Raw genomic sequence first — 26,404 nt, 5'->3', positions numbered from 1 at the left:
ATATTCTGTTCTCTGTCCCTTCTCCTGCTGGAAATCCGGTGATATAGATGTGGTGCCTTTTGAAATCGTCCCATAGCTCTTGGATATTCTGTTCATTTTTTTCACTTTTTTTTCTCTTTGCATTTCAGTTTGAGAAGTTTCTGTTGACATTTCTTCAAGCTCGTAGATTCCTTCCTGTTGGGTACCAGCCCCAGCCCCACACGTGGGTACCCTTAGTCCCGGCGGTGACGAGGAACTGAGGAAAAGAAGTAAAGACGAGACACAAGAGTAGGATTTGCAGCATGTGTCCAGGGGTCCAGCGCAACCGTGGGAACAGCGCTGGCCCCAGCTCTGGGCTCCACACACGTTTCTTATGTGCATAATCTCATGGATTTTATGGGCGTGGAAGGGGAGGGTCAAGGAATGGGCAACACAGCTGGGCAGAGAGCACTGGAGATCCCTCTAACGCTCTGCGTTTACCACTGATTGTCACCAGGGTGCAGCTGCGCCAGAAGTACAGCAGATGAGGAACCACCAGGTCTGACCACACCCACTGCATCAGGGGCATTTATCATAGAGCAATTAAAATCACTCCATGTTCCGAGAACCTCCGCAGAGCCTGAGGCGCTCCGTGCCCTCTGCCCTGCAAGGCTTTTCTCCTCCTTGCCAGCTCCCATCTGCAAAGACCCTCCCGGATCCTGTGAGCAGAGGTCACTCCCTTCTCACAGATCTTTGGACACGCCCTCTTTACGAGGCCCCCATGCAGTCTCCATGTTGAGAAGACATTCGTGGGACCAGAGCCGTGTCCCCTGCCCTGCAGCCACCCCGGTGTCACCGCGGGACGGTCTTCACCTGAGGCCTCCTGTTGCCTCTTCATTTCTCATGGACTGCACCAACAGTGTAGTTTACTTCGGTGTGTAAACTTCAGTGTACTCCGAGCCAAGCAAGCTTGTCATGATTTAGCCAGAAGTAACGTGGGTCTCCCTGGCCACCTTGACCCACACCTTCCTCATCTGGATCCAGGCTCCTGAGGAACCATCAGAGGCAGCCTCGTGTCTGTTCCCCGCGTTTCCTTCTGATTCCCCCTTGCAGTGTCCACCTCTCTGCTGACGTTGCCCGTCTGTTCCCCATCTGTTCTTGCTTGCTCCCTACTTTTCCCGTAGGGCCTTTACCATATTAATCAGAGTGACTCTGAATTTCCCGCCTGATCATCCCAGCACAGGTGCTGTATGCGGGTGCCTTCTCAAGCGTGCGTTCTCTGCACACTTTTATTTTCTTCCCGCTTGTAGTATGCCTTGTAGTTTTTGTGGAAAGCAGGACATGCTGTGTCTGGTACTAGGAACTGCAGCACACAGGCCTTTGCTGTGAGGCTTATGTTTCCTGGCCAGGTTTGGGGCAGGGTTTAATGTCTGCGTAGCTGTGGGTCCCAGAGGCTTCACATTTGATTCCATTTCCTCAGCTACCCTTGGCTTCCCTAAATCTCCTCAGAGAGTCCATGTCAGCCCTTACTGCTGGAATCCCCCTCATGCTGCGGAGGCCCCGTTGGTGTGTTGAGAAGGTGGTACAGACTAAATCTCAGTCTCGGGGGCCTGTGCCCCTTCACAGTTGTATATCTGCTTTTCCGCTCCCGTAAATGAGACAGAAAGGCTAAAGAGGGGTACAGGCTGAAAAACAGTCTTCCCCCAAGTGAGATAAGTCTTTCCCTCAGAGAGCAAATTCCATTTGCCATGGAGAATGCTCCGGGTGTCAGTCACAGCGGTGACTGTTCCCCTCCCATGCCAGAGCCCGGAAGGGATCTTCCTTGGCTTCATTAAGACCTGGCAGGGTTCCCAGAGGGGAAAACCCACAGAAGGCTTGGGGCGCCATAAGACAACGGGAGCCCAGGAGTTCCGCAGTCAGCCGCAGCCGTTCCCAGGGCTGCCTGGGAGGTGTCCCTGCAGCTCCTGCGCCATCAGCTCTGCTCCAGGCCAGCGGGTCTCGGCAGTGACTCTGCTCACCCGACTCTCCAGAGTTTGGGCTCGTGGCGGTGCTTTGACCTCCGCGCTCTGATGCGTCCAGGAAAAGTCATCGGCTTTCATTTCTTCAGCATTATTCCTGCTGCCGGTATGGGAACGAGACCTTCCATGTTGTTCGCAGCAGAGCAGAAGCCAGGGTCCTTGCTCGTCCTTGTGTTTCTTCGTCAGTCATGTATTTTATTTCCTGGACCCAGGTGTCTTATCAGACAGGTGACGGGCAGATTTCCTCCTGTTCCACGGGCTCTCTTCTCTTTCTGGAGGGCACCATTTGCAGCAGGGAAGTCTTGGACCTTGACGTCTGATGTGGCCATTTCTTCCTCGGCTGCTGTGCTTTGCTAAGGATCCATCACCTCAGCTGAGGCCGCAGGGATTGACTCCCACACTTTCTTCTAAGTGTTGTATAGTTTAAGCTCTGATCCATTTTGAGTTAACTTCTATGATCGGTGTCAGGTGCGGGTCCAGCTTCATGCCCTCGTCGGTGGATTTCTGATTGTCTTAGCGCCGTTTGCTGAAAAGACGATTCTTTCCCCCTTTGAATAGCCTTTGACATCACACCTTGTCTTCCCACTTGCCACTTTATTCCATCCGTCCGGATGTCTGCCCTGAGCCGGGACCCCACCGTCTTGATGACGGCGGCTTTGTAGCAAGCTTTCAAATCAGGACCCGTGGAGCCCCCAGGTTTGCTCTTTTCTGACATGATATGACTATTCTGGTGCCTTGCATTTCCAGTGAATGCAAGGAGAGGTTTGGCAGCGGCACCTGAGCTGCCAGGCAGATGTGTGATGGCGTCAGGGGTGGAAGCCTGGCCCATTTCCCAGGCCTCTCGTCACTGTGGGTGACATCTGGGGTCCGATGCTGCGTCTCAGCACGTATGGAGGTGCCATGGGGCCCTGAGATGGGGATTCCTGTGGGAGTTAACTCATCCAGGAGAGACCCCCACCCCCCACTGCCTGCGGGATGGGAAATGACAGCAGGGCTTGGCTTTCAAGCAGAAATCTGGAAACCCTGTGGGAAGTGGCTTCAGCCTTCAGGGGACGTGGGAGCATCGCCCGTGACTGAAGAGGTCGCCTGCCCTGACGGCGCTGGGCTTTCAAGTGCCCACACCCATCAGTCATGGGCAAAGGGCGCCCCTGTGGCCTCCTGGCCCGTGTGTGCCCTGGCAAAGGGCTCCAGCCACCCAAGGCAGGCCGCTGAGGAAGAGGTGCAGGCGGAGGCCATCAGAGGAAGGGCAGGACAGACCCAGGCCAGGCACAGACACCGCCGTGCTGTCCTGCTGGCAGTGCTCCACACACTTGGGGAAGAGAGTCCCTGTGGAAACGGGTCGTGGTGACACGTCTCAGCGCTCCACAGCCAGGCTCAGGCACCACTCAGAGCTACTTCTTCCAGATGTTTCTGGGGCAGCTCCTCAGGCTTCCGGTGGCCTCTCTGCCTAGGAAAACGTGGCCGTGGAGGCGGGAGGATGACCGACAGCCCCTGCTCTGGCTGTGCACAGGGTCGTGGCGAGCACTCGTGTTCCGTGTCCCCAGCATCCACCCCAGCCCCTCCCGCCCTGTGTTGCTGTGAATCTCAGGATCCCGGTGGCTCAGTCCTGCCCTGAGCCTCACTTGGACCTTCATCCCTGCGCGATCTGAGCCTTGGGTCACCATCACTTGGCCAGCCAGAGTTTGCACACTTGTCTATATCAGGGTTAGGCCAGAGAGTGCCGGGACACAGCAGATCACCCAGTCTGTCTCTCTTCTCAATGACTAAGGACACGTCCCCTGCCAGGATGGTGAGTCCTGTAGGGAGTCCACCATCCACGTGGAGGAGAGGGCTGCCCGCAGAGTGTGTGGGAGTCTGCTGGCGGCTTCTTGAGCCCTCAGCCAGGTGCTGGCCCTCACAGGAGGAGCAGGCGGAGCCCATGCAGGGCTGGGAAGAAAGAGTCCACATTCCCGCTGCCAGGGTGGAACCGTCACACCACCACAGATCCGGGAGAGCACAGAGGGCACTGCCTCAGGGTGGGGAATGTGAGCTGCTCCACAAACCCAGGAAATGTGCCAAGCCCTACGCTTCCTTCCTAGAGGGAAGAGGTGCAAGGTGAGATGGCTTATCCTTTTCCCGGATGGGTGCGTCCCAGTGTGACGCACGTCACCAGATCCCTGAAACAATGCAGAGGACAGGTTTCTGCATCGTCACAGGGTTGATCTCCTGCACTCCGGACGTGTGGTTACAGGGTGTCCAGAGTACTTGCAGTCAGCATTAATAGGATCCGCGGGGCCGGGTGCAGTGGGTCACGCCTGTAATCTTAGCACTTTGAGAGGCTGAGGTGGGTGGATCACCTGAGGTCAGAAGTTCAAGACTGGCCTGGCCAACATGGTAAAACCTTATCTCTACAAAAATTAGCTGGGTGTGGTGGCACATGCCTGTGATTCCAGCTACTCGGGACGCTGAGGCAGGAGAATCACTTGAACCCAAGAGACGGTTGGCGGTGAGCCAAGATGGCACCATTGCACTACTGCCTGGAGTCTCACAGAGTGAGACTCCATCTCAAAAAGTAATAATAGGACCCAGGGATGGTGGGTGAGTGTGTCCAGGTGTCGAGGCATGGACAACGCCGTGACAGGGAAGAGTGCCCTTAGTCCTGGGGCGGGGCCGTGAAAGCATGCTGTTGTCCGTCTCGGGTGGATGCAGACTGTCCTCACCCGCTGCCTAACTTTACCGCCTCTGCCACTGGCCAGTCGTGTGGGACGGTGGTCCCGTGAGATGGTAACACTGGATTTTACTGTACCTTTTGTGTATCTAGATAGGGGTGAGCGTTCTCACATGCACCCACTCACACGTCCCGTCCGGCCTCCAGAGCCCAGCTCCCTCCCTCTCAGGGCGACTTCCCGAGGCTGTGGACCTGAGGTTCTGCTGTCCTCGCAAGTGGGTGTCCTCTGCCCTCAGCTGCAGGAGGTGGGGTGCTTTCGACGTCACCTCCAGGCCCGCGGCTCTCTGCACTTCCCACTGCGACTTGGCTGAGCTGGGTCTGCCGTTTGCCCGCACGTTGGTAGTCCACGGTCCCCTTAATGATGCTTTCCCACACCATGCCAGCATTGCGCGGCCAGCTTCAGTACCAAAGAGGCCATCGTCCAAAGAAAGCCACAGGTGCAGGCCCGGCAGCGATGCCAGACACTCACCTGAGGGGACATGGGTGGGACCTGGACAACGTCCCCCACAGACTCATGTGTGCCTTTCTGTCCACAGGAGAACGACTATCTTCAAGACTGCCTTGATGCAATCCAGCAAGACTTCGTGATTTTTAACAGAGAAAAGTGAGTGTGTGGGGGTGGGTAAGCGTGGTGGCAGGGAGGAGGAAAATGGGGCCAAGGTTAAAGTTTTCTTGGTCACATGAGTTGGCATCTGTGGGCCTGGGGTACGTGGCCTTGCTCTCATGCAAGTCCTGAGACCCTACAGCCACGTGACCTCCATGGGCCTGGGTGTGTGGCCCCCCTCTCACACAAGTCCTGGGACCCCCCCACCCCGCAGCCACATGACCTTTGTGGGCCTGGGGTGCATGGCCCCTGCTCTCTTTGGGGACTCTGAGCAGCAGCTGTGGAGGGGAGCGGCGGGAGGCCCCTGCCAGGCCCTGGCGTGTTTGGGCTCCACTCAGGGCCCGTGGCTGAAATCATCTGGGAAGAGACCAATCGTTTGCCCAGACAAGGGGAGGAGGCTTTCTAGGAGGCCCTGCCAGGGCCACGTTAATTCCCGACGCAGGCATGCCCCCAGTCACTCAGCTGACCTTTCCCAAATTGCAAGTACGAGGGAACAGAAAGGGCAAAGGTGGCTGGTGGCAGGCAAGGCAGGCCAGGGACAGCAGCAGCTGCCACGGTGGGGCCCAGCTGCCATGGGTGCGCCCTGTGCTTGCATGAGTGCCTCCTGAAGGAGTGGTCTCTGAGCTGTTGTGGGCAGGGTGTGCAGGCTGGCAAGTGCAGACCCTGGGGATCAGAGGTCCAGGTGATGAATGAGGTTCAGCCAAGCCTCGTTCCCAGGTCGCTGACCTGTGGCACCTGCACACTCAGGCCTTCTGGCTGGAAACACGCCAAGCCTTGCCAGCGTCCTCGCATGCCCCCGCCCACCCCCAGGCCCCCTGTCATACCAGTGACTGCATCGGGGGCATGGCCTTTCCAGCAGACACCCAGCCTGTGGCCCACACTTGGGCACCCACGCCATGGCCTGTTCCCTGAGCCCCCGGGCAGGTCATGGGACAGTGATGCTGGGGTGGTGGGGGCGTTAACTCCCTCCATGTGTTCCTGCCACCCCAGGCTGAAGAGGAGCCAGGACCTCCTGAGCGAGCCTCTCCCCGCCCTTGGGCCCAGGGATGTTGCGGAGCCTCTGGAGGACGAGGCAGAGCCCTCCGCCTTGCCCATGTGCGGCCCCATCTGCCCCTCGGCCGGGAGCGGCTAGGCCGGGACGCCCGTGGTCCTCACCCTCAGGCTGGTTTAGAGACTCAACTGCCAGAGGAGGGCCACAGGGCAGAAGCCTGGCATTATGTTCCCACCCAGCAGCCTGGCTGGCAGTGCCCGCAGCGCCCTGGACACATTTCATACCTCGGGTTCGTGGTGTTGGATGGGACAAGAGGCTGTGGGTGCAGCAGGCACCTGTGGAGGCCAGCAAGGAGGGCACTGCCCATGGGCCCTGGGACCTGCCTAATGGCGAAAGCGCTGCTGGGCGCCCCTTTGTTGCGCACAGGGGGCCGGGGCCACAAATGGGAAGGAGCCCTTGGCCCCGCTTGGCCCCCAGGCTGGGCGTGGCCTACTTCACAAGGTGAGCACTTGCAGGGTGCCCAGGCTCGGCCCAGTTCTTGGAGGTCAAGGGCGCGGGCTGTGGGTAGCGGGTGGGGAGGCCGATGTTTTCTGATCACACTGCTCCAGCATTTCTGCTGCTTCTGTATAGTTTTCACCTCTGAGAATTACAGTGTGAGAAGCGCCTGCTGTGGTGTGTCTTGTGTCTGCCCAGCCGTCAGGCCCAGCTGGACTCGGGGTGGGCAGCTCCTCAGAGCAGAGCCTCCCCAGGGCTCCAGCAGCACGGCATGGCGTGCGTGCCTGTCTCCGTGGCCCTGGAGCCATAAGGCTGCGGGAGGCGTTGACGGTGCTGGAGGCAGGAGCCCAGGACAGCACCACGCACGGTGGAGCCACCGCAGTGCCAGGCAGTGCTCGGCCCTCCGTGAAGGGACACAGCCCTCTCGCTGTGGCAGGTGGTTCTGTCACTGGGACTGTAACTGGGTAAATGGCCTGTGTGCTTCTCTCTGGTCCCGCTGGAGAATGGGCTCAGCCCGTCAGCCCAGCACTCCGTTCCTCTGGGGGAATGCATGTGTCGGGTCTGCGCCCCCTCCCAGGACAGCAACCATGGTGAACATGTGTCTAGATCTGTGTCCACGATCCCTGCTGCACCCCTGGCAAACAGGTCCGTCCTGTCCTTGGGTGGGCTGAGATGGCAACGGCCAAGGAACATCTGGGGAAGAACCGGACGTGCCAGGAGCAGAGTCCTAAGTCCGAGGGGAGAGGATGCAGCCCCCCGTCCCCTGCCCGCCCCTGCCCTCTGAATCCCAGAAGGAATTAGCAGCTCACATGGGGGACATGGCGCCCAAGTCACCACCAGGAAGGGCGGCCCGGTCCCTGTGAAGGCCCTGAGGTGGCCCTGTGTGCTCGGTGGAAACGTGGGGATGTCAGAGGCAAATGTGGGGGAAGGACAGGTGTGGGGTTTAAGTGCGTTTGGGGAACGTGGCAGGTGGTGCTCCTTGTCCTTCCCCGAGACACTGGTGGGGCGTGGGTGCTGTCTGGTTCCCCTGATCACCCCCAACCCTGGGGCAGAGCCAGGGATGCCAACTCCCCACAGCTGGGCCACAGGGAGCCCTGAGAAGGAAATGCCGAGGACCCAGGGCCTCCTCCAGGGCCGCTGCCTGGGATCAGCACTGCTTTGCGAGAAGCCCAGGGTCAAAGATGCACCTGTCCATGGTCCCCAGAGACCATGGCAGGAAATTCCCCATCGCCATCGGTGCCTGGGCAGGGCCTGGAGAGCCAGTGGCAGGAGGTGAGTCCCCGGCCCTCTGTGCTCATCGGCCAGCAGTGAGTGCCCAGTGATCACGGCCAGGCCCTGCTTTTGGTGAGAGGTCAGCTATCTGGGAACATCCACACCTAGAATACGAACTAGTGCCCGTTATATGAGATGAGGTATGCACCAGCACCACAGTCACGACCTTAGGGGGTTCGGGGAGGAGCCTTGTGGCTGCCTGGCCTTGAGTGCTGGGCCTGCATCTCTGAGCAGGGCCCGCCTGGGTGATGGTGGTGTGCGCCTGGATTCCAGGCGCTCCTGTGCATGCTGATGGCCTTCTGGTGCAGCCACGGCTGTCCGGTGAGAAGTGTGGGGGCCCCCTCTGCCCCACCCAGGCTGCCCCGCTGCTCCTCTTCCCTGTGCGAGGACAAGCCCCTCCCTGCCATGCAGAGGAGCCCTGTGCAAGGGAGAAGAGCTGTGGCTGCAGGAGCGGTCGGACCAGCCACAGCCAGCCGGGCCGCCCGTGCAGAGCATGTAGGGGAGAGGAGACGCGTTTTCCACGCACCAGACGTCTTTAATGGGCCTGATTCACATCAGAGGCTGGATGACGCCCGTCCGTCAGGCGGTGGGTGGCATGCACAGGCTCCTGCCTACAGGTGTCCTCACGTACAAAGCTGCTACTAAGAAGCCTATGGAAACACACTCTGTAATGAAAGGGCAGTGTCTTCCTAAAGGATCACGAGGGTTCCCTGGACGGGGGCTACTACAAAGCTCAGGTGTGGGCCTCGGGGTGTGGAGAAGGACCCCTCCACGGGCGGGCTGTGCTGCACCGAGTTCCGACGGCTCCCTGAAGTCTCAGCAGCTGTGTGAGGCGGAGGGCTCTGCTCCCACCTCCTCCCTGGCCCGCCACGGGCACAGGCCTCTGGGGAGGGGATTTGGGAGCGTGGGGCTCTTCGAGGCAGTGATGGGTGTGGGGAGGAGGCGCAAATGCCCACCAGGCGCGACTCGGTGTTGGGGTGCTCCCGCGCGCTCTGTGCAGCCCGGCGGGTTCCCTGTACCCAGGCTGGGCTCAGTGGGCACTGGGGTGCCTGAGCTCAAGCCGCTGGCACCGTCCCTGCCGTGTGGCGCCGCCTCACCCTGGCAGTGACGTCTCCTCACCCTGGCAGTGACGTCTCCCCAGGTTCAGCCCTTCTCTTGAGGGCCTCATGGCAGTAGGACCTGGGACCCCACAAGGGGAGCCTGTGGGGAGGGGGAAGGCAAGGCCGCCAAGCACCTTCAAGAAACGTCTACAAAGGAAAATGCTAAGGGGGGCAAGTCCCCTGGGGCCCCCGTGGCCTCGGGTGGGGCCAGCAGGGCTCACAGGGCAGGGCCTGGGCGTCTAGGAGAGAGAGGTGATGTTGGAGCGGCCGCCGGGTGGTGCCATGATCTTCTGTGCCGTGCGTCGGGCAATGTGGTCGTCAGCCTGAGACCCTGAGAAAGGGCAGGGTGGGCAGGAGAGAATGGGGCCGGGGCGGGGTCCCTTCTATCCAAGTGGGGAGGCAGATTCAGTGACTGCATCAGTGGGGCCAGAACCAGAAGGCCAAGGGGACCAGGTCCCCGGCAGGCGCTCCCCTCCCTGAGGTCTGTGGCGCATAGGGAGTGCACGGGAGGCTGCCAGGAGATGTCTGAGGCCCAAGATGTCTGCCAACTCCAGGCTGACCTGCAGGAGCCCTTCCTGTCCTGAGAGGAGCCTGGGCCAGTCCTGCCTCATCCCTGCTGTGGCCCTGGGTGAGGAAAGGCTGCCCCCCAGGCTCCCAGAAATGGCAGGTTCTCAGGGACCTGACCCCAGCCTGAGGCCCTGGGAAGTGAGCAGGGCCTGCTGTCACCTCCCCATGCAGGGAGGAGGCACCAGAGGCCAGACGCTGGTGGCCGGGGCCCTTGTACGCCTTCCTGTGTGCCTCTCTGGGCCCCTGGACACAGCTCAGATCCCTCCCTCACACCTCATGTTTGGTTCTGGGGCTGGCTGGGGACCTGGATTCCATGTGATCCTGGGGTCCCCGTCAGACCCCTCACCTCCCCTGAGGCTGGATCCATGCTCACCCTGGGATCCACCTGACACCCCCACCCCAGCACACCATCCTCAAGGTGGAGGCTCATCACAGCTGCCCCAGGCAGACGCTGGGCAGGAGGGGTCTCCTTAAGTGGGCTCAGCCCTCAGCCTCCATGATATCCTTAGCAGCGTCTCCTGCCCCAGTCCCCTGCTGGCTGCTTCCATGTGCCCCATAAGTGAGAGCAGGCCCTGCAGCTCCTCTGGGCACAGGCTGGGCCCTGGTACTTGAGGCCCTGGGGCCCCTCAGATGCTCCAGCAGAACCCCTCACACCCCCACCGGTACCTGAGGCCCAACTTACCAGAGAGGCTGAACCCCGACTGGTGCAGGTTCCGCACGGGAGGGACTGAGATCTTCCCTGGGCAGGACGCGCGGGCCTGGGTGCCACTCCCCGGCTTGGCAGGCACCATCACCTCATGCACGGGCCCGTCATACAGCCCACGGGGCACACCGTGGATCTCCGCCAGCTGTGGGCCAGAGACGGGCATGAGGGGCTGAGCGTGGGCAGCTGGACGGCTGTGCCTGCTCAGCGCCTCTCCACTGCCAGCTTCAGGAGTTTGGGGCTCCCCTGGAGGGGTGCACCCCCCATGTTCACACACATCTCCCTCCTCGCAGACCTCCCCACACGTGTACAATGCCTGCCCAAGGTCCCACCGTCTTGCCTACATATGTGTGCACATCCCTCCCTCAGTCACCGACACAGGTGTATGTGCTCACACCTCCCTCCCTGAGGCCCCACGTGCGCCTGTGTGTACAGACGCCACTCACTACCACATGTATTGCTGTGCACGTGGGAAGCACCTGGCAGTCCAGGTTAAGAGACTGAAAGGCCACGGGAGGTGCCCCTACGGCTGAGCTCCTGACAGCCTGAGTGGACAGGAGCTCACGCCCCAGTCCACACATCGGTGTGCACATCTGTCCACGGGGAATCCCAGAAGGACCCATACTAAGGTCCCACTGGTGGCTCCCATGGGGAGGTGGCTTTCTGCTCACTTCATATCTGCATTTGGCCACTGTGGATGACTGAGGTGGCACCCAGCTGCCGTTCACAGGTGCCAGCAGAGCTGATCCAGGGCCGGGGGGTCCCAGCACCAGGCCCTGCCCCACTTAGGCCCACCAGGGCCTTGGGCAAGCAGTGGCTCCACTCCCTGACGCCTCTAGGGGCTGGGCCAGGCTTACAGGAGGTGCGTCATGGGCCCAGAACTCCCCCCGCCCACCCGCCGCCTGCAGGACACCCCCTTGGGCCTGCCCTACCCTGTTTCGAGCTTTGATCCTCTTGTAGACGAAGTCCGGGAATGTTTTCCGAGGGATGAAACGGCCTGCCCCCGGGGTGACGAGCAGGTTCCCGTCCTCCAGCACCACTCGGCCCTGGCTTACGACCACTGCGGGCGCCCCCCGGCACTCCAGTCCCTCCAAGATGTTGTACTCCACGTTCTGGGGAGAGAGGCATGAGGGTCCAGTGTCCCCACGGAGCCGCAGGACACTGCAGCCGCCCAGCGTGGAGCAGGTCTGCTGTGCTTGCACTGAGCCCCTCTTGGAACTCAGAAGGGATTATCCCCTCAGCCTACGGAGCTTGTTTCCAAGTCACATGCTTCTCTCCAGGACAAAGGGGACAAGCGTGGGCAGGCAGGGACTGTCACTTCTGCCTTGGTTGAGGAGTTGGAACTCTGTAGGGATGGTCCCCTCAGCCTATGGAGCTCGTTCCCAAGTCACATGCTTCTCTCGAGGACAAGGGGGGCAGGCAAGGTCACTCGGCTAGCCAGGTGCACACGGCACTGCTCTGCCCTGGCGTCCTCCTGGGCACGAGGGGCCGCAGGTGTCACCACCATGCAGCGAGGTGACGTGGACAGGGCTTGAGTGCCTGGCCCGGGACAGGCTGTGTGGACGGCCCCGGGACGGCTGAGGCCACTGCTGCTGCCTGGGCCTCCATCACGCGAGGCCGCTCGAGGGAAGGCTGCCTCACGCTCCCAGCCCCGCAAATGCCACCCCTGCCTTCCAGCTACCTTCCCTTACCAGATTGTGGTTCTTGGCTGTGATGATCTTGGTGGCCTTGGGGTTCCATATGACCAGGTCAGCGTCGGAGCCCACAGCCACACGCCCTTTCCTTGGGTAAAAGTTGAAGATTTTGGCAGCATTTGTGCTGGTCACTGCGACGAACTCATTCTCGTCCATCTTCCCAGAGGCCTGAGGAACAAGAAGGCAGCTGAGCTAAGGGGGTCGGGCGGGCTGGTGTGGGGCTTCCGCTAGGACAGACGCCGGGACCCCCCAAGGTTGGATGTCAGGCCACCGGGCCCCCACAAGGACTGACACCAGGACACCAGACCCCAGTGAGGACTGACACTGGGCCACCGGGCCCCCACATGTTGGACACCAGGCCTCTGCAAGGTCATTGCTGGGTCGCTGGGACCCCGAAAAGATGGATACTGGGCCCCTCGAGGACAGACACTAGAGTGTCCCCCAGGCAGCAGGTCAGGACGGGGCTCCCCACAGGGCCCTTGCCATGGCAGCACTTGGGGTGAGAACGCCTGCCCGGCTGTGCTGGTCAGTCAGTGAGTCTGTTTTAGTAACGCCGGCCGGCCGGCCCCTTCCTGGACAAAGCCTACTTTCTGCGTTCACTTTGTGGGTAAAGCTTCCATGAGGGTTCCACTAGGGTGAATCTTCAGTGACATCACCTGTGTCCCCAGAAGGACATGACCGTCTCCTGGGGAGCCCTGGAGGCTGGGGAGGCAAGAGTGTCTGAGGGAAAGAGCTCAGTTGCCAGGGGAGGGGCTGAGGACAGGGCAGCGTGCCATGGGTCCTGAGGGCATCGCAGGGAGACCAGTGACATCACCGTATGGGGCCCCTGTGCAAGCGCAGTGTCCGGGCAACTCTAGAGTCTGCCGGGGGGTCCCAGCTGCCCCGTTGCTGTTGGAGTCTCTTCTGGAGGGGCCAGAACTACACGTCCGAGGTGCCCGGGTGGGAGATCACCACCCTGAGGCCTATGTGCTCTGACCTCTTCTTTCACGAGCAGGCACTGGTCAGGTGGGCTCCCTTCTGACAAGCCATCGCAATCCTGCCGCAGCCCCTCCCCGGACGGCGCGCCGGGCAGGTCTGTGCTCACCACACACTTCTCCCAGACCACGGACATGCGCTCCTCAATGCCGTTGGTGCCCTCGGGAATCAGCGTGAAGTTGTCCTTGCCCACGGCCTTCTGGGCAGTGGTGAAGGTGCAGTGGGCGCTGCCTGTTACCTGGAGGTCCCCGCTGGAAACAAGCCAGGGTCAGAGGAGCCCAGGGGTCCTGGCCTTCCTGTGCCGCCAGAGGCCAGGTCAGCTCCAGCCACAGGGGCTGGAGGTTATCCCGGCGGCCCTCACCAGGCAGAGCTGGTGCCTCTGTACGAGGCGGGGGGCTGGTTCCTGCCAGGGGCCCAGGTGGAGCCACAGGGCTCGGACTTCGCCCACCTTCCACTGTCTGGGCTGCCCCGAGGGAGCTGTGGGAAAGGCCTGGGGTGTCAGGGCCACCAGTGGGCCACGCCTTGGCAGGGTTTGCAGCCCGCAGCTGACCTGGGGCCACCTGGAGCGGCTGCTTACCTGGACAGCAGGCAGGTGAGGTGGTCCGCTGTGGTGGGGTCTGGGTTGATGGGGGGCGACGTGACAAAGGCTGCGGCCTTGGCCCAGTTCTTGCTCCAGTAGTGCGAGCCATCAGTGCCCAGGCTGGCGGTGATGGGCTCCCCAAACACGACCACCCCTGCAGCACGAGGCCCGTGACAGATGCCCTGCCGGCCACCTGCACCCCATGGGGCCCCAAGCGCTGCGGACACCCCCAACTGCCCTTCACTTTCCTGGCCTGGGACAGCTTGTCCCCAGTCTAGCATCCCTGGCCCTGTGCAGGAGGCGGGGCAGAGGCCTGGGTCCGGGGAAGACGTGGTGGCCCCTGGCATCCTTCCGGGAAAGAAAGTCTGGCCTGCCGACACCAGGTCCTCTCTCCGCCCACACCCCAACCCAGGACGCCGGGCATTCCAGCAGGGCCACGGCACGCCTGCAGGCCACGCTGAGGCACGGTGAACTGCATGGCAGCTGGCTGGCCCTGGCCTCACCATGGCTCAGGTCAGAGCTGAGGCAGCTCCCACCTGTGGGTGAGGGAGAATTGCTCCCAGGTGGGGTGGGGCACCCCTGAGAAGAGCCTGGCCTGCTGCCCCCAGGCTGCTTGGTGTCCTGAGGGAAGCCCAGGCTCTGCCCCTGCAGACCCCATACGCCCGCATGCCTCAGTCTTTTCCCATGTAACTGGGTGAGTTTCTGTTTCAACCCTCAATTCGGGAAACACAAGTGCACCCACCCCCTGCCCCTCGCTGGCCCGTCAGGGACCTGCACAACCTCAGGCAGGCCCAGAAAACCAGAAACCAGGTCTCTCAGGACTCATCAGGGACAGCAGGAGGCGGGGAAACCAGACCAGACCCAGGGGCCTTCTTGAGGACGCCCCCTCATTTACCCGTCACCTGGGTTCTGCACCCAGATGCTGGGCCTGCTCCAGCCCCAGTGATTGCTGGGGCTCCCTGGACCCTCTGAGCTCAGCAGCCTCTATCTGGGAGACCCCATTCAAGCCCCTGCCAATCACAGCTGTGTGCAGCCCCCTCCCAACCCCAGGCCTGAGGCTGTCTGCAGTGCCAGGCTCCAGCTGGCTGGCATTCTGTGGGCAGGCAGCACCCCAGCTCTAGACACAGCAAATACCAGTGTGGGGTGGGGGCCACCTCGGAACTGGAATTCTCTCTTAGATACTCGGCATCATTCCGTTCCCCCAACGCCCACTCCTCTGGAGACAGGATAAGCAGCCCCATGCTTTGCCTCCGGGCCCCCGGTGAGCAGCAGCTGCTCCAACCAGGCTGGAGACTCAGGTCCAGCCCCACCGAGATGCAGGGACTTGGGGTACCTGCGTCTCCCCAGGGCTGCACTCAAGAGGCTTAGACCACGGCCCCGGCATCAGGGGCGGGGCTGGGCACTCACCTCTGCGCTTGGCTTGGGCGATGGCGTCAGCCGCCCCCTTGCTCATCACCTTGGTGACATACAGTGGGCAGTTGGCCTGCTTGGCAATGGTGACAGCTCGGTACACAGCCTCGGCCTCCACCTGGGGATGAGGGGGAGGGATCAGGCCAGGTGAGGGCCCTGGGACTCCAGACCAGTGTGGGCAATGGGGATGCCCAGGGGTCACCTGTGGGATCCCATGTTCAGGCAGCCTAGGATAAGTGCCCCAGCCTAGAGCTTGGGGTCCGGGACGAGTGCACCACCTTCTGGGCCCTGCGTCCTGGCTGTAAGGCGGCGGGGGATGGGGAACAAGTGCCTGGCAGGGGAAGGATTCATGCCTCCCAGATGAGGATGGGGTGAGCACAGCCCTGCCCAGTCCACAGCCCAGGGCCAAAGTCAGCACAGCCCCAGCAGCAGTGGTCTGGGTGGGGTGTGCAGTGGTGCCCTGGAAGCTTACCTCCTCGGGGTGGCTGAGCACGTGGCCCTCGGGCCCGGTGATGCCGAGCTCCAGCCACCGCTTCTGCTCCTAAAGAAACCACAGGAGCCTCACTTCAGCCGCGAGGGGAGCCTGGGTCCCGGATGCGAAGCCCATGGCTGGGAGGCCCCGTTCCCCAAGCAGTCCCGGCCCCCAGGCCTCCCAGCGTTTCCCAGCCACAGAGAACTCTGAATAGAGGGTGGAGGGAGCTTGGAGAGGCGAGGGTCCTGCTCCCTGAGTTACAGAGGAGGGGACAGCTCGGATAGCGGCATGGGCTTGCCTAAGGCTGCAGGGCTCCTGACTCATGGCACCAAGACTCCACCCCCACACCATGCCCATCACACTGCCTCCCCCAGCAGGGGCACGTGTGGGGGTGCATGCAGGGTGAGAGGGCTCTGCAGGTCAGGAGTGGGGACCGCTCTGCCCTTCTTTGAAGATGTGCGCCGCCGCGGGAAGACATGGTACTGGCCAGGAGAAGCAGCTCCGGTTCTGAGGCTCCCACACATGGGGTCTCCCTCCGCTGCGTGTGCAGGATCCCCTGGACCCAGCACCACCTCTTGACAGTGCAGCTAGGTCCCAGCCTTGGGCCACAAAGGTGTCTGTGACGCTTTGGTGCCCTTGCAGCTGGAAGGGTGGATGAGGACGCTGGGGACCCCCCACGTGCCCCTGCCGGAGTGCCAGCACCTTCGTGACAGAGCCTGTCCCGTCCCAGGAAGTCTCCCTGTGGGTTTGCAGTGTCAGGGAGGTGTGTCCTGTGTGGGTGTCCCCACTGAGGTCCCATGGGGACGATGTGGCCCACTCTGAACTCCACCTGCACCTGTGGGTGCCAGAGCCTGAGGGGGAAGCAAGGTGCGGGGCCCAGGGGCTTGGAGGCCATGTGGCCCCATAACCCGGAGGGCGTGGGGGGTCCATGCAGCATGGAGGCTCAGGTCCTCCCCAGCCCAGTGGTATGTGTCTGAAGGATGTGGCCCTGTCAACATGGGTGTCCTTGACTGGGAGGGAGGTGGCCACAAGAGGGGCCTCCATCCATGGGGCTGACATGGGGGTCACTGGACCCCCAGCGACACTTTGGTTTTGAGGTATTTTTAATAAGTGTGGATCTAGGAAAAGCTGTTTTATGGTCTCAGAGGCCCCCCAAGTCTCTCTAACTCACTGGTTGACCTTTGACCCTGGGTAAGCTATGACCCTCTCTCAAGTTTTTGTGGAATTCTGTGCTGATGTCTGTGTATCACGAAAGTCACCCTCAGATCCTGACCCACGGCAACCCCCCCGCCCCACGGCAGCTGCCCCCCACCCCATGGCAGCCTGACAGGATGGCAGTCCCGCCCCATAGCAAACCCCCAACCCACAGCAGCCTGGGACTCCATGGCAACCCCCCCCGCCCCCAGCAACCCCCACCCCACAGCACCTCCAGCCCCACGGCAGCCCAACATGATGGCAGCCCCACCCACCCCACGGCAGCCCCCGCCCCGCTGCTGCACGGCACCTCCTCCACGATGTCCCCGTTCTCAGCGTGAACCTGGGCCAAGGCCCCCAGGTCCCGGATGATGCTGAAGATCTCGTACATCTGGGGAGAGAAGTGGTGGGTCCTCAGTGGGACTGCGCCTGCGCCAGCAGCAGCCAGGGACTCACCTGCTCGCTCCCTTCTCCACACCTGCCCTTACCTGGCTGTCGGAGCACTGGTACCGGTCCTTGTATGCCATGAAGACCAGGAAGGAGTTCACGCCTGGAGAAGAGATGGGGGAAGGGGGGCATCAGAGAGCTCAGCCATCACCAGCCACACAACCCGAGGAGCCTCTGCTGCTCCCTGCCCTCCAGAGGGCCAGGGGTCTGAGGCCCCTCTCCCAAGGTGCTTCCCTAGCTGGCTCGCCTGCCCTGTGAGCAGATCCCCACGTCCATGCACACACCAGCACGCTGGGAAGTGAGGCGGAGGCAGCCGTATCCGGGTTCTCCTTGCCTGCTCCTGTGCTCTGGGTTAGGAACTGATGGTCTGCCCACCAACAAATGCAGGTGAGAACCCCTCACCCCCGTCCAGCAGACCCCCTCACTGGAAGAGCCCTGTGCCTGGGCTCTCGGCCTGAGCTCTGCTGGCTCCTTCCCCGAAGTGCGGCTCCAGGCCTCGCTGTGCTGGTGACCTCCATTCTGGCCATCGGCACCTGCACCCGGCACCTGCCTGCGGGGCCCCGGAGCCACACCTGCCGTGCCTGGCTCACAATGCAGGCTTGTGGGACAGCTCAGACCTCAGGGTTGGGCCCTTAGATGAGCAGAAGGGCCAGTGGCTGCCTCTGACATTGGGGCCAATCAGGAGGAGGGCTGAGCTCTTCTGGTTCCTGGGCGGCCACAGTCCACCACCTCCCCCAGGAAGTCCTGGGGGACCTGCCTGGGCCTGGAGGCAGGGTCCCAACCTCCCATCACTCAAACCCACCCAGCCCGTGGACCCCCTCGGCCCCCTCTTCGCTGGGTGGAAAGTGCTAGTATGTCGAGCTAAGGCATACTGGGGAAACTGAGTCACCTTGTGCGGCACAAGCCATCCCTCCAGGTAGCAACATGCATGTGACCTGGCATTTGGGGCCTGCCCCCAAGTGTCTGATGAAGGTGATGGTTGGGATGGGCGCTGTCCCACAACACCAGCCAACAGGCACAGGACTTACGACCCTTGCGTGGCTCTGGGGGAGCAGAGGCCCCCCCGGCACTGCCCCAGTGGGGTGAGGGGACGTGCAGGCCCTGCTTTCCCCTCTGCTCTGAGACACCAGGACATAGGCCTCCCGAGTCCACTCACAGAACAGCAGAGCAGCCGCCTGGAGCAAGGCCCAGGGACCGAGGGTTGACAGGCTCTGCCAGCCCCGGGCAGGGAGGTGAGGGGTCCTGACACCAAGGGGTACCTGTGTGATGACCGTCACCCTTTGGGGAATGGGAACACAGGAATGGCCTTGAAGAAACACCCGTCTCCTTCAGGTGTGCAGGGGGCAGGCTGCAGGCGTCCCTGAGAGTGCCAGATGTCTATGGCCTCCTGGGCCTGCTCGGACCCCATCCCACCCCCGCTGCAGGCTGGAAGCTGTGGGCCAGACTCAGATGAGGAGAGAGCCCCTCACACGCGTCCAGCACCCCCATGCTAGACGAGCCTGAACTCCGCTTGTCAAGCCCACTATGAAACTCTGAGGTGGTTTTAGCTTCACGGGATTTTTTTTGTGTGTGTGTGGGGAAACCGTTAAACTTGTTTATTGGCTGATCTGTTTCAGCAAAGGTAACAACACAGATCCAGGTTTAAAAGGGTCTCCCTCTGGAAGGATCCCCAAATGCTAGCAGAGTGGGCAGCTGCTGTTCTGCCTCCCAGGCAGCCTCCTTTCTAAGAAATGAGGGGCCTGCTGTGTCCTTTCATCGGGGGGACAATTCCAGGATACGTCCCTTGGCTAGGGAAAGAGGCCTCTGGGCCTGGAGCCTCTGACGGTGGTTGGGCCTTCACATGACTTTTCTCCAGCTTCCACTCAAATCTGACACTGGCTCCGGGGCAGATCAGTGCCATTGGCAGGACACAGGGTCAGGGCAAGGGCCCTCCGCCCAGACTGCAGGTGGGCGGTGGCCCTGGCAGGGAGCCAGACTCCGGGCCCGCCCTCCAGGCACACTCACCTTTCTCCTTGACCAGGGCCTCCAGCTCCTCCTTGATGCTGTCGTGCCAGCGCGGGATGTCCACGTGCAGAGAGTAGTCACAGCAGGCCGCGCCGTCCGCCCGCTCCCGCCACTGCTCGTAGGCTGCCAGCAAACTCACGCCCGGGTCGGGGAAGACATGGTCCACTGTGAAGGCAGCATGGTCAGCAGCTTCCCCCACTGGCCCCCGCCTCCCTGCTCTGCCTCCTCCACGGGAGATTGTGTTTCATGTTCCCAAGAGACCAGAGGTCCGTTTGAGGAAGACACAGCAGAGGCCACCGGCCCGAGAAGATGACGCTGCTGCGAACCTGCTCTGTCGCTTTGTTCAAAGAGGAACCTTCTGTCCCAAGTCCCCCAGTCACCCTCTGAGCCCAGAAGGGGAGGGGAGAGAGGAAGAGCCCCAGCCCAAACCACCCCACCCCCACGTCACACATGGAGGAGCGATGCGGGGGACGGTCAGGACTTTGCCGGCCTCCAGCTCCTGTCTCAGCCTGCATGGGGCACCCTCAGGGCCAGAGCGCTGTCCAAGGTGCTGGCCCCGCCTCTCGGTGCCTTCCTAGGACAGTGGGAGCTGGGCTGGTTTCCCGAGTGCCCCCCCCCACCCCCCGCTCCACAACCCTTCAATGGTGCCATCCTGCCCCCTGCACTCAGCCATCATGCTACTGCCCCGACAACCACAACCCAAGGCACAGACGCTGCTCACTGGCCTCTCCTGGTGCAGCCGGGTGCACCCACCAGGCACGCCTTCCTCCAGCACGGCCCTCCCTCAGGCCTCTATGCATCCCCACAGTGTGAAGTGGGCACCCACGCCCCTGCAGCCACCCACAGTGCCAGCCTGGGCCTGCAGGCAGAGGAAGACAGAGGCCAGCCTTGTGTCTGTGGTGTCTCTCTGTCTTCACAGGGACCCACAGCTGGCCGGGTGCCTTGGCACTGGCACGAGGTGACCTCGACTGTGCAGGCGTTCTGGCCCGCTCCGGCCACCCCGCAGAGGGTGTGAGAAGTGGCCAGTCTCCTCAGTCAGACTGCAAGGTGGGTCGCTGCTGGTTCTTTCTCCTTTTGTGGCTGAGTAAACCAAACCAAGCTGTGATTTTGGCAATGGCTAAATGTCCCCGTGAGGTGTCCCAGACCCCTCAGAGCTGCCTCCCTGGTGTGCCAGGCACACAAAGCAACTTACATGCGTTAACTCACACATGCCTCACAAGCCCATGAGGACAGCGTTCTGTTTCACAGATCAACAAAGTGTGACTTACACAAGTCAGCTGAGGTACCTGGAGTCACACAGCTAGAAAGCAACGGGCCCCTTCTCAACCACATCAGAGATGTCTGCGCCAGCGAACACAGCGGAGTGAGTGGCACCCAAGGCCACAGGCCCTCGTCCTGGAGGTCCCCACGTGCCCATGGTGGGCAGGCGAACTCCCCTCACTCGCCTGTTAAACTGGGCTCATCTTCTGAGCTCAGAGGGTTTGGGGAGGAGAGCACGTGAGCTGATGGGTGTCAGGATGGAGCCCGTGCTGGGCACACAGCCAGCACTACAGAAATAGCAACTCTGGTTATTTTTTGATGGGATAATAATGAGCCTTGCTTTTATCTTTTTCTAAAAATACAGCCTCCATCCTTAACTCTTCTTGACATGAGCAAGAACCTTCCACCTATCAAGCTTCCAAGGCATGTGGATCAAGGTCAAATGTGTATCTGGCATTTCAGGAAGCACGACCCCTCCCCTTGTCCAAGGCATTTGAGTTTTCCAAACTCCAGCTCTGGGCCAGCTACCAGTGCCTGGGAGAGAACAAGTGGGCACACATCAGCCCACTGATTCCCACTCCTGGAAATCCCAGGTGCATTCCAGAGCTGGCCATGTCAACACCCAGAGTGAGACAGAGGGATAAGAAAGAGACTCCAGGGTCTCAGACAGAAGCAATAAAGGCAGACAGCTGAGAAAGGCGCCTTGAGGTGGCACCCTCTCACACACCTGGCCAGAGGGAGGGACGGCAGCTGCTGGCTGCCCCTGCAGAGAAGGGACCCAGGCACTCACAGATCATGGTGGTCCCTCCTGCTAGTGCTGCCTTGGTGCCCTGACAGAAGTCATCAGCTGGGGTCATGCCCAGGACGGGCATCTGCAGCCTTGTGTGGACGTCAACTCCACCGGGAAGGACCATCAAGCCATGGGCATCAATGGTCTTGATGCCCCCAGGGACGATGAGGTTTTCTCCGATTTGTCTGAAAGCAGCAGAGGTTTCGCTGGTCACAGTGAGCCCAGGTTGGAGCCCAGATGGGCAACCAGCAATGCTCAAGTGTTTGTGTGAGCTCCAGACCCAAAGGAAAAGGCCAGCACAGCTGGCCACTCACTGGACTGGCTCCTTGGGAGTGCCAGAGAGCAAAGCATCCCCCAGCGCCGCTCAGGACGGTCGCTGCGGGGTCCAGCCTTGTGCGGACGCCATACCCTGTGGTTCTCCACTAAGGTCCCTGGCTGTTACCTTTTTGACTAGAGGAGGGAGTGGCTTGAGAGACTGAAGCAAGCACGCCAACAGGTGTAGGCGTGAATGTTTGGGAAGCGCCTGCTGTGAGCCAGCTACGTAGCAAGTGCCGTGATTAACAAAGAAACGCGGGAGCCAGCATCCTGCTTTCACCCTGCGGTGACCGGACACATCTCTGCCCTCCCTGAAGGCCTGGCTCTGACAGAGGCCACCTGGTTACTCTTCCCAAGGATGGGTTTGGAGAAGAAGAAACCTGTCTCATGGACTTCCCCCAAAAGTAAACTGCCTGGACACCACGTGAGCAGTGTGGACACACACGAACTGGGAGCGTATTTTCAGCAGAAACTTACTTTATCACGCCGTCTTCCACATGCACATCAGCATAAAAGGACTGGTCGTCATTCACAATCCTCCCACCTCTGATCAGAAGGCGGTCACTCTATTGGGAATGACAAATGGGTAATTTTTCTCCAAACTGAGTTATTTAGCCACACCCCTGGTACAAACAACTTCTTCCTCTGGAATTAGGACTGAAACATCCAGGCAAAGTTTCTAGATGTAAAAATGAGCACACAAGCCCGCAGGGGTTTACCATTCCCCCAAAGTGGCACCAGGTGCTCCAAAACAGCTGCCCCTGGAAGCGCCACGCACACCCCAGAGCTGCCACTCAGGCCTCACTGAGGGCACAGGGAAGAGCAGGCACAGAGGGCAAAGCCCATGTTGGTGAAAGTGTGGCAGGGCCACAGGTCATATTTACGTCTTCTAATTTACCATTGGATTAAGGGGCCCCAGTCTGAGGGAGGAGGTGAACAATGTCACACGCCCTCCTGTGCAGCCTCCAGGGTCCTGCTCTCCTCCATGCCACCTTCCACCCACACGGAGGCGGGTGGGAGCTGATGGAGCTGGACTTTGGTTCCACCCAAATGCTGCAGCCTGGTGATGCTGCCAGGAGGTGGAGGCCGAGCAGCGCCCCTACAGGCATGGTTCCCACCCCAGGAGGCTGCCTCCCACTGAGGGGAGACCACCGGCAGCAAAAACACATGTGCACGGATGGTCACAGACAGTGATAAACACGCAGAGCACAGCAAGGGTGCTGTGGCAGGGCCATGAGAGGGGAGAGGCTCCTCATAGGGAGAAGGACCTCTGGGGTGGGGTGGCTGATACAGGGGCAAGGAGGCCAGGGCCAGTGTTCCAGCCAGGAGGCAGCTGTGCAAAGGCCCCGGGACAGGAAAGGGCTTGAGATGCCATCAGCAAACCTGGGAGGAGGCCGAGGCCTGGCACCTTCTGGTGGGGTGCTGGGGCCAGAGGCAGGGGCAGGATATGTAGTCCTAGGGACTCCATGGCTGCCCCTGACTGGGGGCCTTAAGCAGGTTTCAGTCCTGGTTTGATTAATGTTTTAAAGAGATCGCCTTGGCTGCTGCAATGGAAAGCAGGGGTGACGTGTCACCGTGGAAGTGGGATCAACACTGCGGCGATTGCGGAGGTTGGCCAAGCGAGCGGAGGGGCTGTGGGACAGGATCATGTGAGGGACTGGAGGACAGTGGCTTCAGAGAGGCTGGGAGTCAGGACTGGCTGACCGAGAGGCCATGGGGGTGATGGGGAAGAAGAGACTGGGGGACCTCTGGTTCTGGTGTGGCTTGGACGCACTCCCAGTGGGTGCACAGAGCGTCAGGCTCTGCAGGCCGGCTCTTTGTGGGTCAGCCCTGGCAGCACAGAGCTGTGGCATTAGACAGGGATTGACTCCAGTGCTTGGCAGCCATAAATCCACTTCTAAGAATCCTACCAGATGGCTGGGGAGCAGAAGATTAGGTGGAAAGTGGGGTGTCACTGACGGAACTCAGCACTGACTGTCAGAGGTGAAGATCTGACCTCAGTGGAGAATGAGGGAGAGAAACACAACAAAGGAGCGGAAGGAGGTGGAGAAAGACGCAGGCACCGGCTGGACTCTGCAGCACACTTCCCTCCTCCGCCCTGCTGGAGCCTCGACACACCCTGCGACTGACCAGCCAGGGTGTGCATTTAACAGAGAGGTCCGGCCACCTGCCCCAGCTTCCAGGGTCACCTCGAGGCAGCCAGGGCCCCAGACTGGGGCTGCAGCCTTCACACACCGTCAGTCTGAAGTCGAGAGCATTAAACTGAAATGTCCAGCTCATTGACCTCTCGGAATGAGGAGGAGTTCATTATCCAGGAACCCATTATGGGACTCACTGTTGACATCCAACTGTGGGGCTGCATTTTCAGGATCCCAGTGACTTATAAACCACTTCCCCCATAGTCTACAAACCCTCTATCTGTCTTCATACAGCCTTAGACTAAAAATGGTTTATATGCATTGAAAAAAAAAAAGTGTGAAGTTCACACTGTGGCGTCCGCAAATAAAGTTCTGTCATAACACAGTGATACCCACTGACTTTTGGGAGTGCCCAGGACCACTTTCCTGGCAGGACCAAGCAGCCGTGACATGAACAGCGTGGTCCACAAAGCTGAGAATGTTTACTCTGGACCAGTTGTGGAAGAAGTTTTAGACCCTTGGTCTACAGAGCTGTCCGTTCTGGCGGCTGCGCTCACCCCCTCCTGCCCAGTCCCAGCTGAGCACCAGGCCCAGTCCTGACCCGGCACCACCGTGCATCTGCACAGCCTCTGTGGCCGCATCAGGCCCTGGCTGCCTCCCGGGGCTGTCCCGGCTCTTCACTTCCCACTCCTCCCAGGGAACCCATGCATTTTCAAGGAAGCCCCAGAAAACCCAGCTGGGTAGAGGGAGGCTTGAGGCCTGTGTTCTCGGCTCTCTGCTCACAGGCACCCCAAGTTTTCAGGCACCCACACTCAGACGGGTTTGGAACCCAGAAGGAGACGAAGCTGGGTGTTGGGCCATGTTCTTACTGTGCTCATCCAGATGAGGGTGAAAGTTCCGGGGAATGGGCCGCCCCTCCCTACTGACATAGTTGCCTGACCCACCCTGGAAAGGGGTCCTCCTGCCACCCCCAAACTCGACCCCCACGTGCTAGCAGGCTAGTGGGACCTCCTGCATCAAGACCAGACCCAAGCTGGCTGCCCCCTCTGGAGGCAGCAGCTCCTTCCTCCCTCCGCGTCTCAGGAAGTGGAGCCTAGAGTCCACGGCTCGGGCTAATACCGGAGATCAGACTCTACGGCTCTTCTGGCGAGTCGGGTGTCGGGTCTGGGACCCCACGGACTCCCCCGCCCAGGCCCCACCGGTCTCGAAGCCTCCTTCCTCCCGCCCTCTGTCCCGCCGCCCGAGTGGGAGGCTTTGTTCCCGGCAGAGCCAGACCTCCGCGTCGGTGCGTGCGAGTGTGGGGAGGGGTCTCCGCCCTCGAAGGCTGGGGGCGGCCGGGGCGCCCGGCCAGTGGCCCGTGGGCGCTCGCTTTCGTCGGAGTCTCTGAACCCAGGGTTAGCGGAGGGTCAGGGGCCGCCAGGGACTCTGGCCCGAGCGGCTGGGGCTAAATCGCTTTGTCTCGGACAAAGAGCTCCCGACGCGGCGCCAGTGCGTCCAAGGGGCGGGCGGCCCACGGGCTGCGCCGGGAACGGCGTCTCCGCGCGCCCCGGACCAGCCCCGCCAACAAAGGGCCGCGTCCGCCCGCCTCGCCCGCCCGCCCGCCGGGCCGCCGCGGAAAGAAGGAGCCTCTGCGCTCCAAGGCACAGGCCGCCCGGCCCCGGGTCCTCCGCGGGCGCAGCCGAGGCTCCCGGAAGCCGGCAGGGCCCGGGCAGTGCTCCCCGCTCCATCAGGGGACCTGGCGCGGCGCTCGCGGGTACTCTCCGACCCCGGGCCGCGAAGGAGCTGGGCAGGGAAGCGCCCGGCGGGGAAGCGCCGGGCAGGGGCCGGGCGCGAAGCGAAGGCATGGCCGCCCCCTCCACGCACACGGCCAGGGGGGTGCGCCCCGCGTCCAGGCCCCGCTCGGGGTGGTGGGCAGGGAGCGTTGGGAGACGCAGGCCGGGCTCACCGTGATCCGGGGGATGCTCTTCTTGCCCTGGAAGGACATCCTGCTCCTGGGGGTCCCTGGCAGGGGCGGCACGAGCGGGGGCGGGCGGGGGAAGCGTGAGACGCGACGCGTGCGTGGGGGCGGCGGGAGACCTACTGCGAGCGCGCGGGGCCGCACGGCGCCGTTCCGGCTCCGCCCCGCCTGGCCCCGCCCCGGCCCCGCCTCCTCCTCTCGGGCCGCCCCGCCCCTCGGGCCCCGCCCCCACAGGGCCCCCGGCCCCCTTGGCCACGCCTTCGCCTTGAAGCCCCTCCCCGACCCCCCCAACTCCTCGCCCAGCGTATAAGGGGCGGCCGCAAGGCCTGATCTCTGCACCCCCAGCCCCCGCGCGGACCCGCGGACGAGCGCTGGGTGGGGAGGGGAACAGGATTTCAATCCGTCCCGGTTGACGCGCGCGGAGTTTGCACCCCGGGGAGGGGAGGGACAGTCCGGAGCGTCCCGCCAGCCCCGCTGCGCGCCTGCCCTCCCTGCCACGCGCAGCCCCGGCCCCGGCCCCGGCATTCCAAGCCAGCGAGGACCCCGGGCCGCGGCTCTCTGGGAGCCGCACCCGTCCCCGAAGGCGTCTCGGCCGAAGCCGGCTCCTTCGCGGATGGCCTGGGCCAGGCCCCAGCGCCAGGTGCGATCCTGCAAAGCTGTTCCACGCCGGCCGCGCGAAACAGAGGGCGGGAGGGGGAGCGCGAGTCAGAGAGACACAGTGACAGCGAGAGGCGCTCGCGCTCCCCAGGGACC

At 61.9% G+C, this 26,404-nt stretch overlaps 2 protein-coding genes across 3 annotated transcripts in view; one reads left to right on the top strand and one right to left on the bottom strand.

Moving 5' to 3' along the window:
• Positions 1 to 6,942, top strand: part of STK32C (serine/threonine kinase 32C) — a 97,296-nt gene extending 90,354 nt beyond the window's left edge. The window contains exons 11-12 of the mRNA XM_017513559.1: positions 5,220 to 5,287; positions 6,278 to 6,942. Coding sequence (XP_017369048.1) covers positions 5,220 to 5,287; positions 6,278 to 6,419 — 210 coding nt within the window. The 3' untranslated portion in view covers positions 6,420 to 6,942. The remainder of the gene's footprint in view (positions 1 to 5,219; positions 5,288 to 6,277) is intronic.
• Positions 6,943 to 8,907: 1,965 nt separating this feature from the next.
• Positions 8,908 to 25,817, bottom strand: DPYSL4 (dihydropyrimidinase like 4). Of its 2 annotated transcripts, XM_037733134.1 has the most exons (15): positions 25,640 to 25,723; positions 23,467 to 23,547; positions 22,034 to 22,122; positions 21,242 to 21,426; positions 19,192 to 19,356; positions 17,229 to 17,290; positions 17,051 to 17,131; positions 15,547 to 15,615; positions 15,072 to 15,192; positions 13,662 to 13,818; positions 13,194 to 13,335; positions 12,107 to 12,277; positions 11,348 to 11,527; positions 10,395 to 10,560; positions 8,908 to 9,476 (listed from the first exon to the last, which is right to left on the bottom strand). In XM_037733134.1, the coding sequence occupies exons 4-15, from the start codon at positions 21,363 to 21,365 to the stop codon at positions 9,385 to 9,387; spliced, it is 1,530 nt and encodes a 509-aa protein (XP_037589062.1). In that variant the 5' UTR covers positions 21,366 to 21,426; positions 22,034 to 22,122; positions 23,467 to 23,547; positions 25,640 to 25,723; the 3' UTR covers positions 8,908 to 9,384. The 2 variants fall into 2 exon arrangements, with proteins under 2 accessions (XP_037589062.1, XP_017369046.1); XM_017513557.1 differs by lacking the exon at positions 23,467 to 23,547 and having other exon boundaries at positions 25,640 to 25,817.
• Between the last annotated feature and the right edge of the window lie 587 nt (positions 25,818 to 26,404).

This window comes from Cebus imitator, unplaced genomic scaffold (genome assembly GCF_001604975.1).
Source record: "Cebus imitator isolate Cc_AM_T3 unplaced genomic scaffold, Cebus_imitator-1.0 Scaffold495, whole genome shotgun sequence".
NCBI classification, from domain to species: domain Eukaryota; kingdom Metazoa; phylum Chordata; class Mammalia; order Primates; family Cebidae; genus Cebus; species Cebus imitator.
The sequence above is the reverse complement of the archived record's forward strand: the minus strand, read 5'-3'. Positions and strand labels throughout refer to the sequence as shown.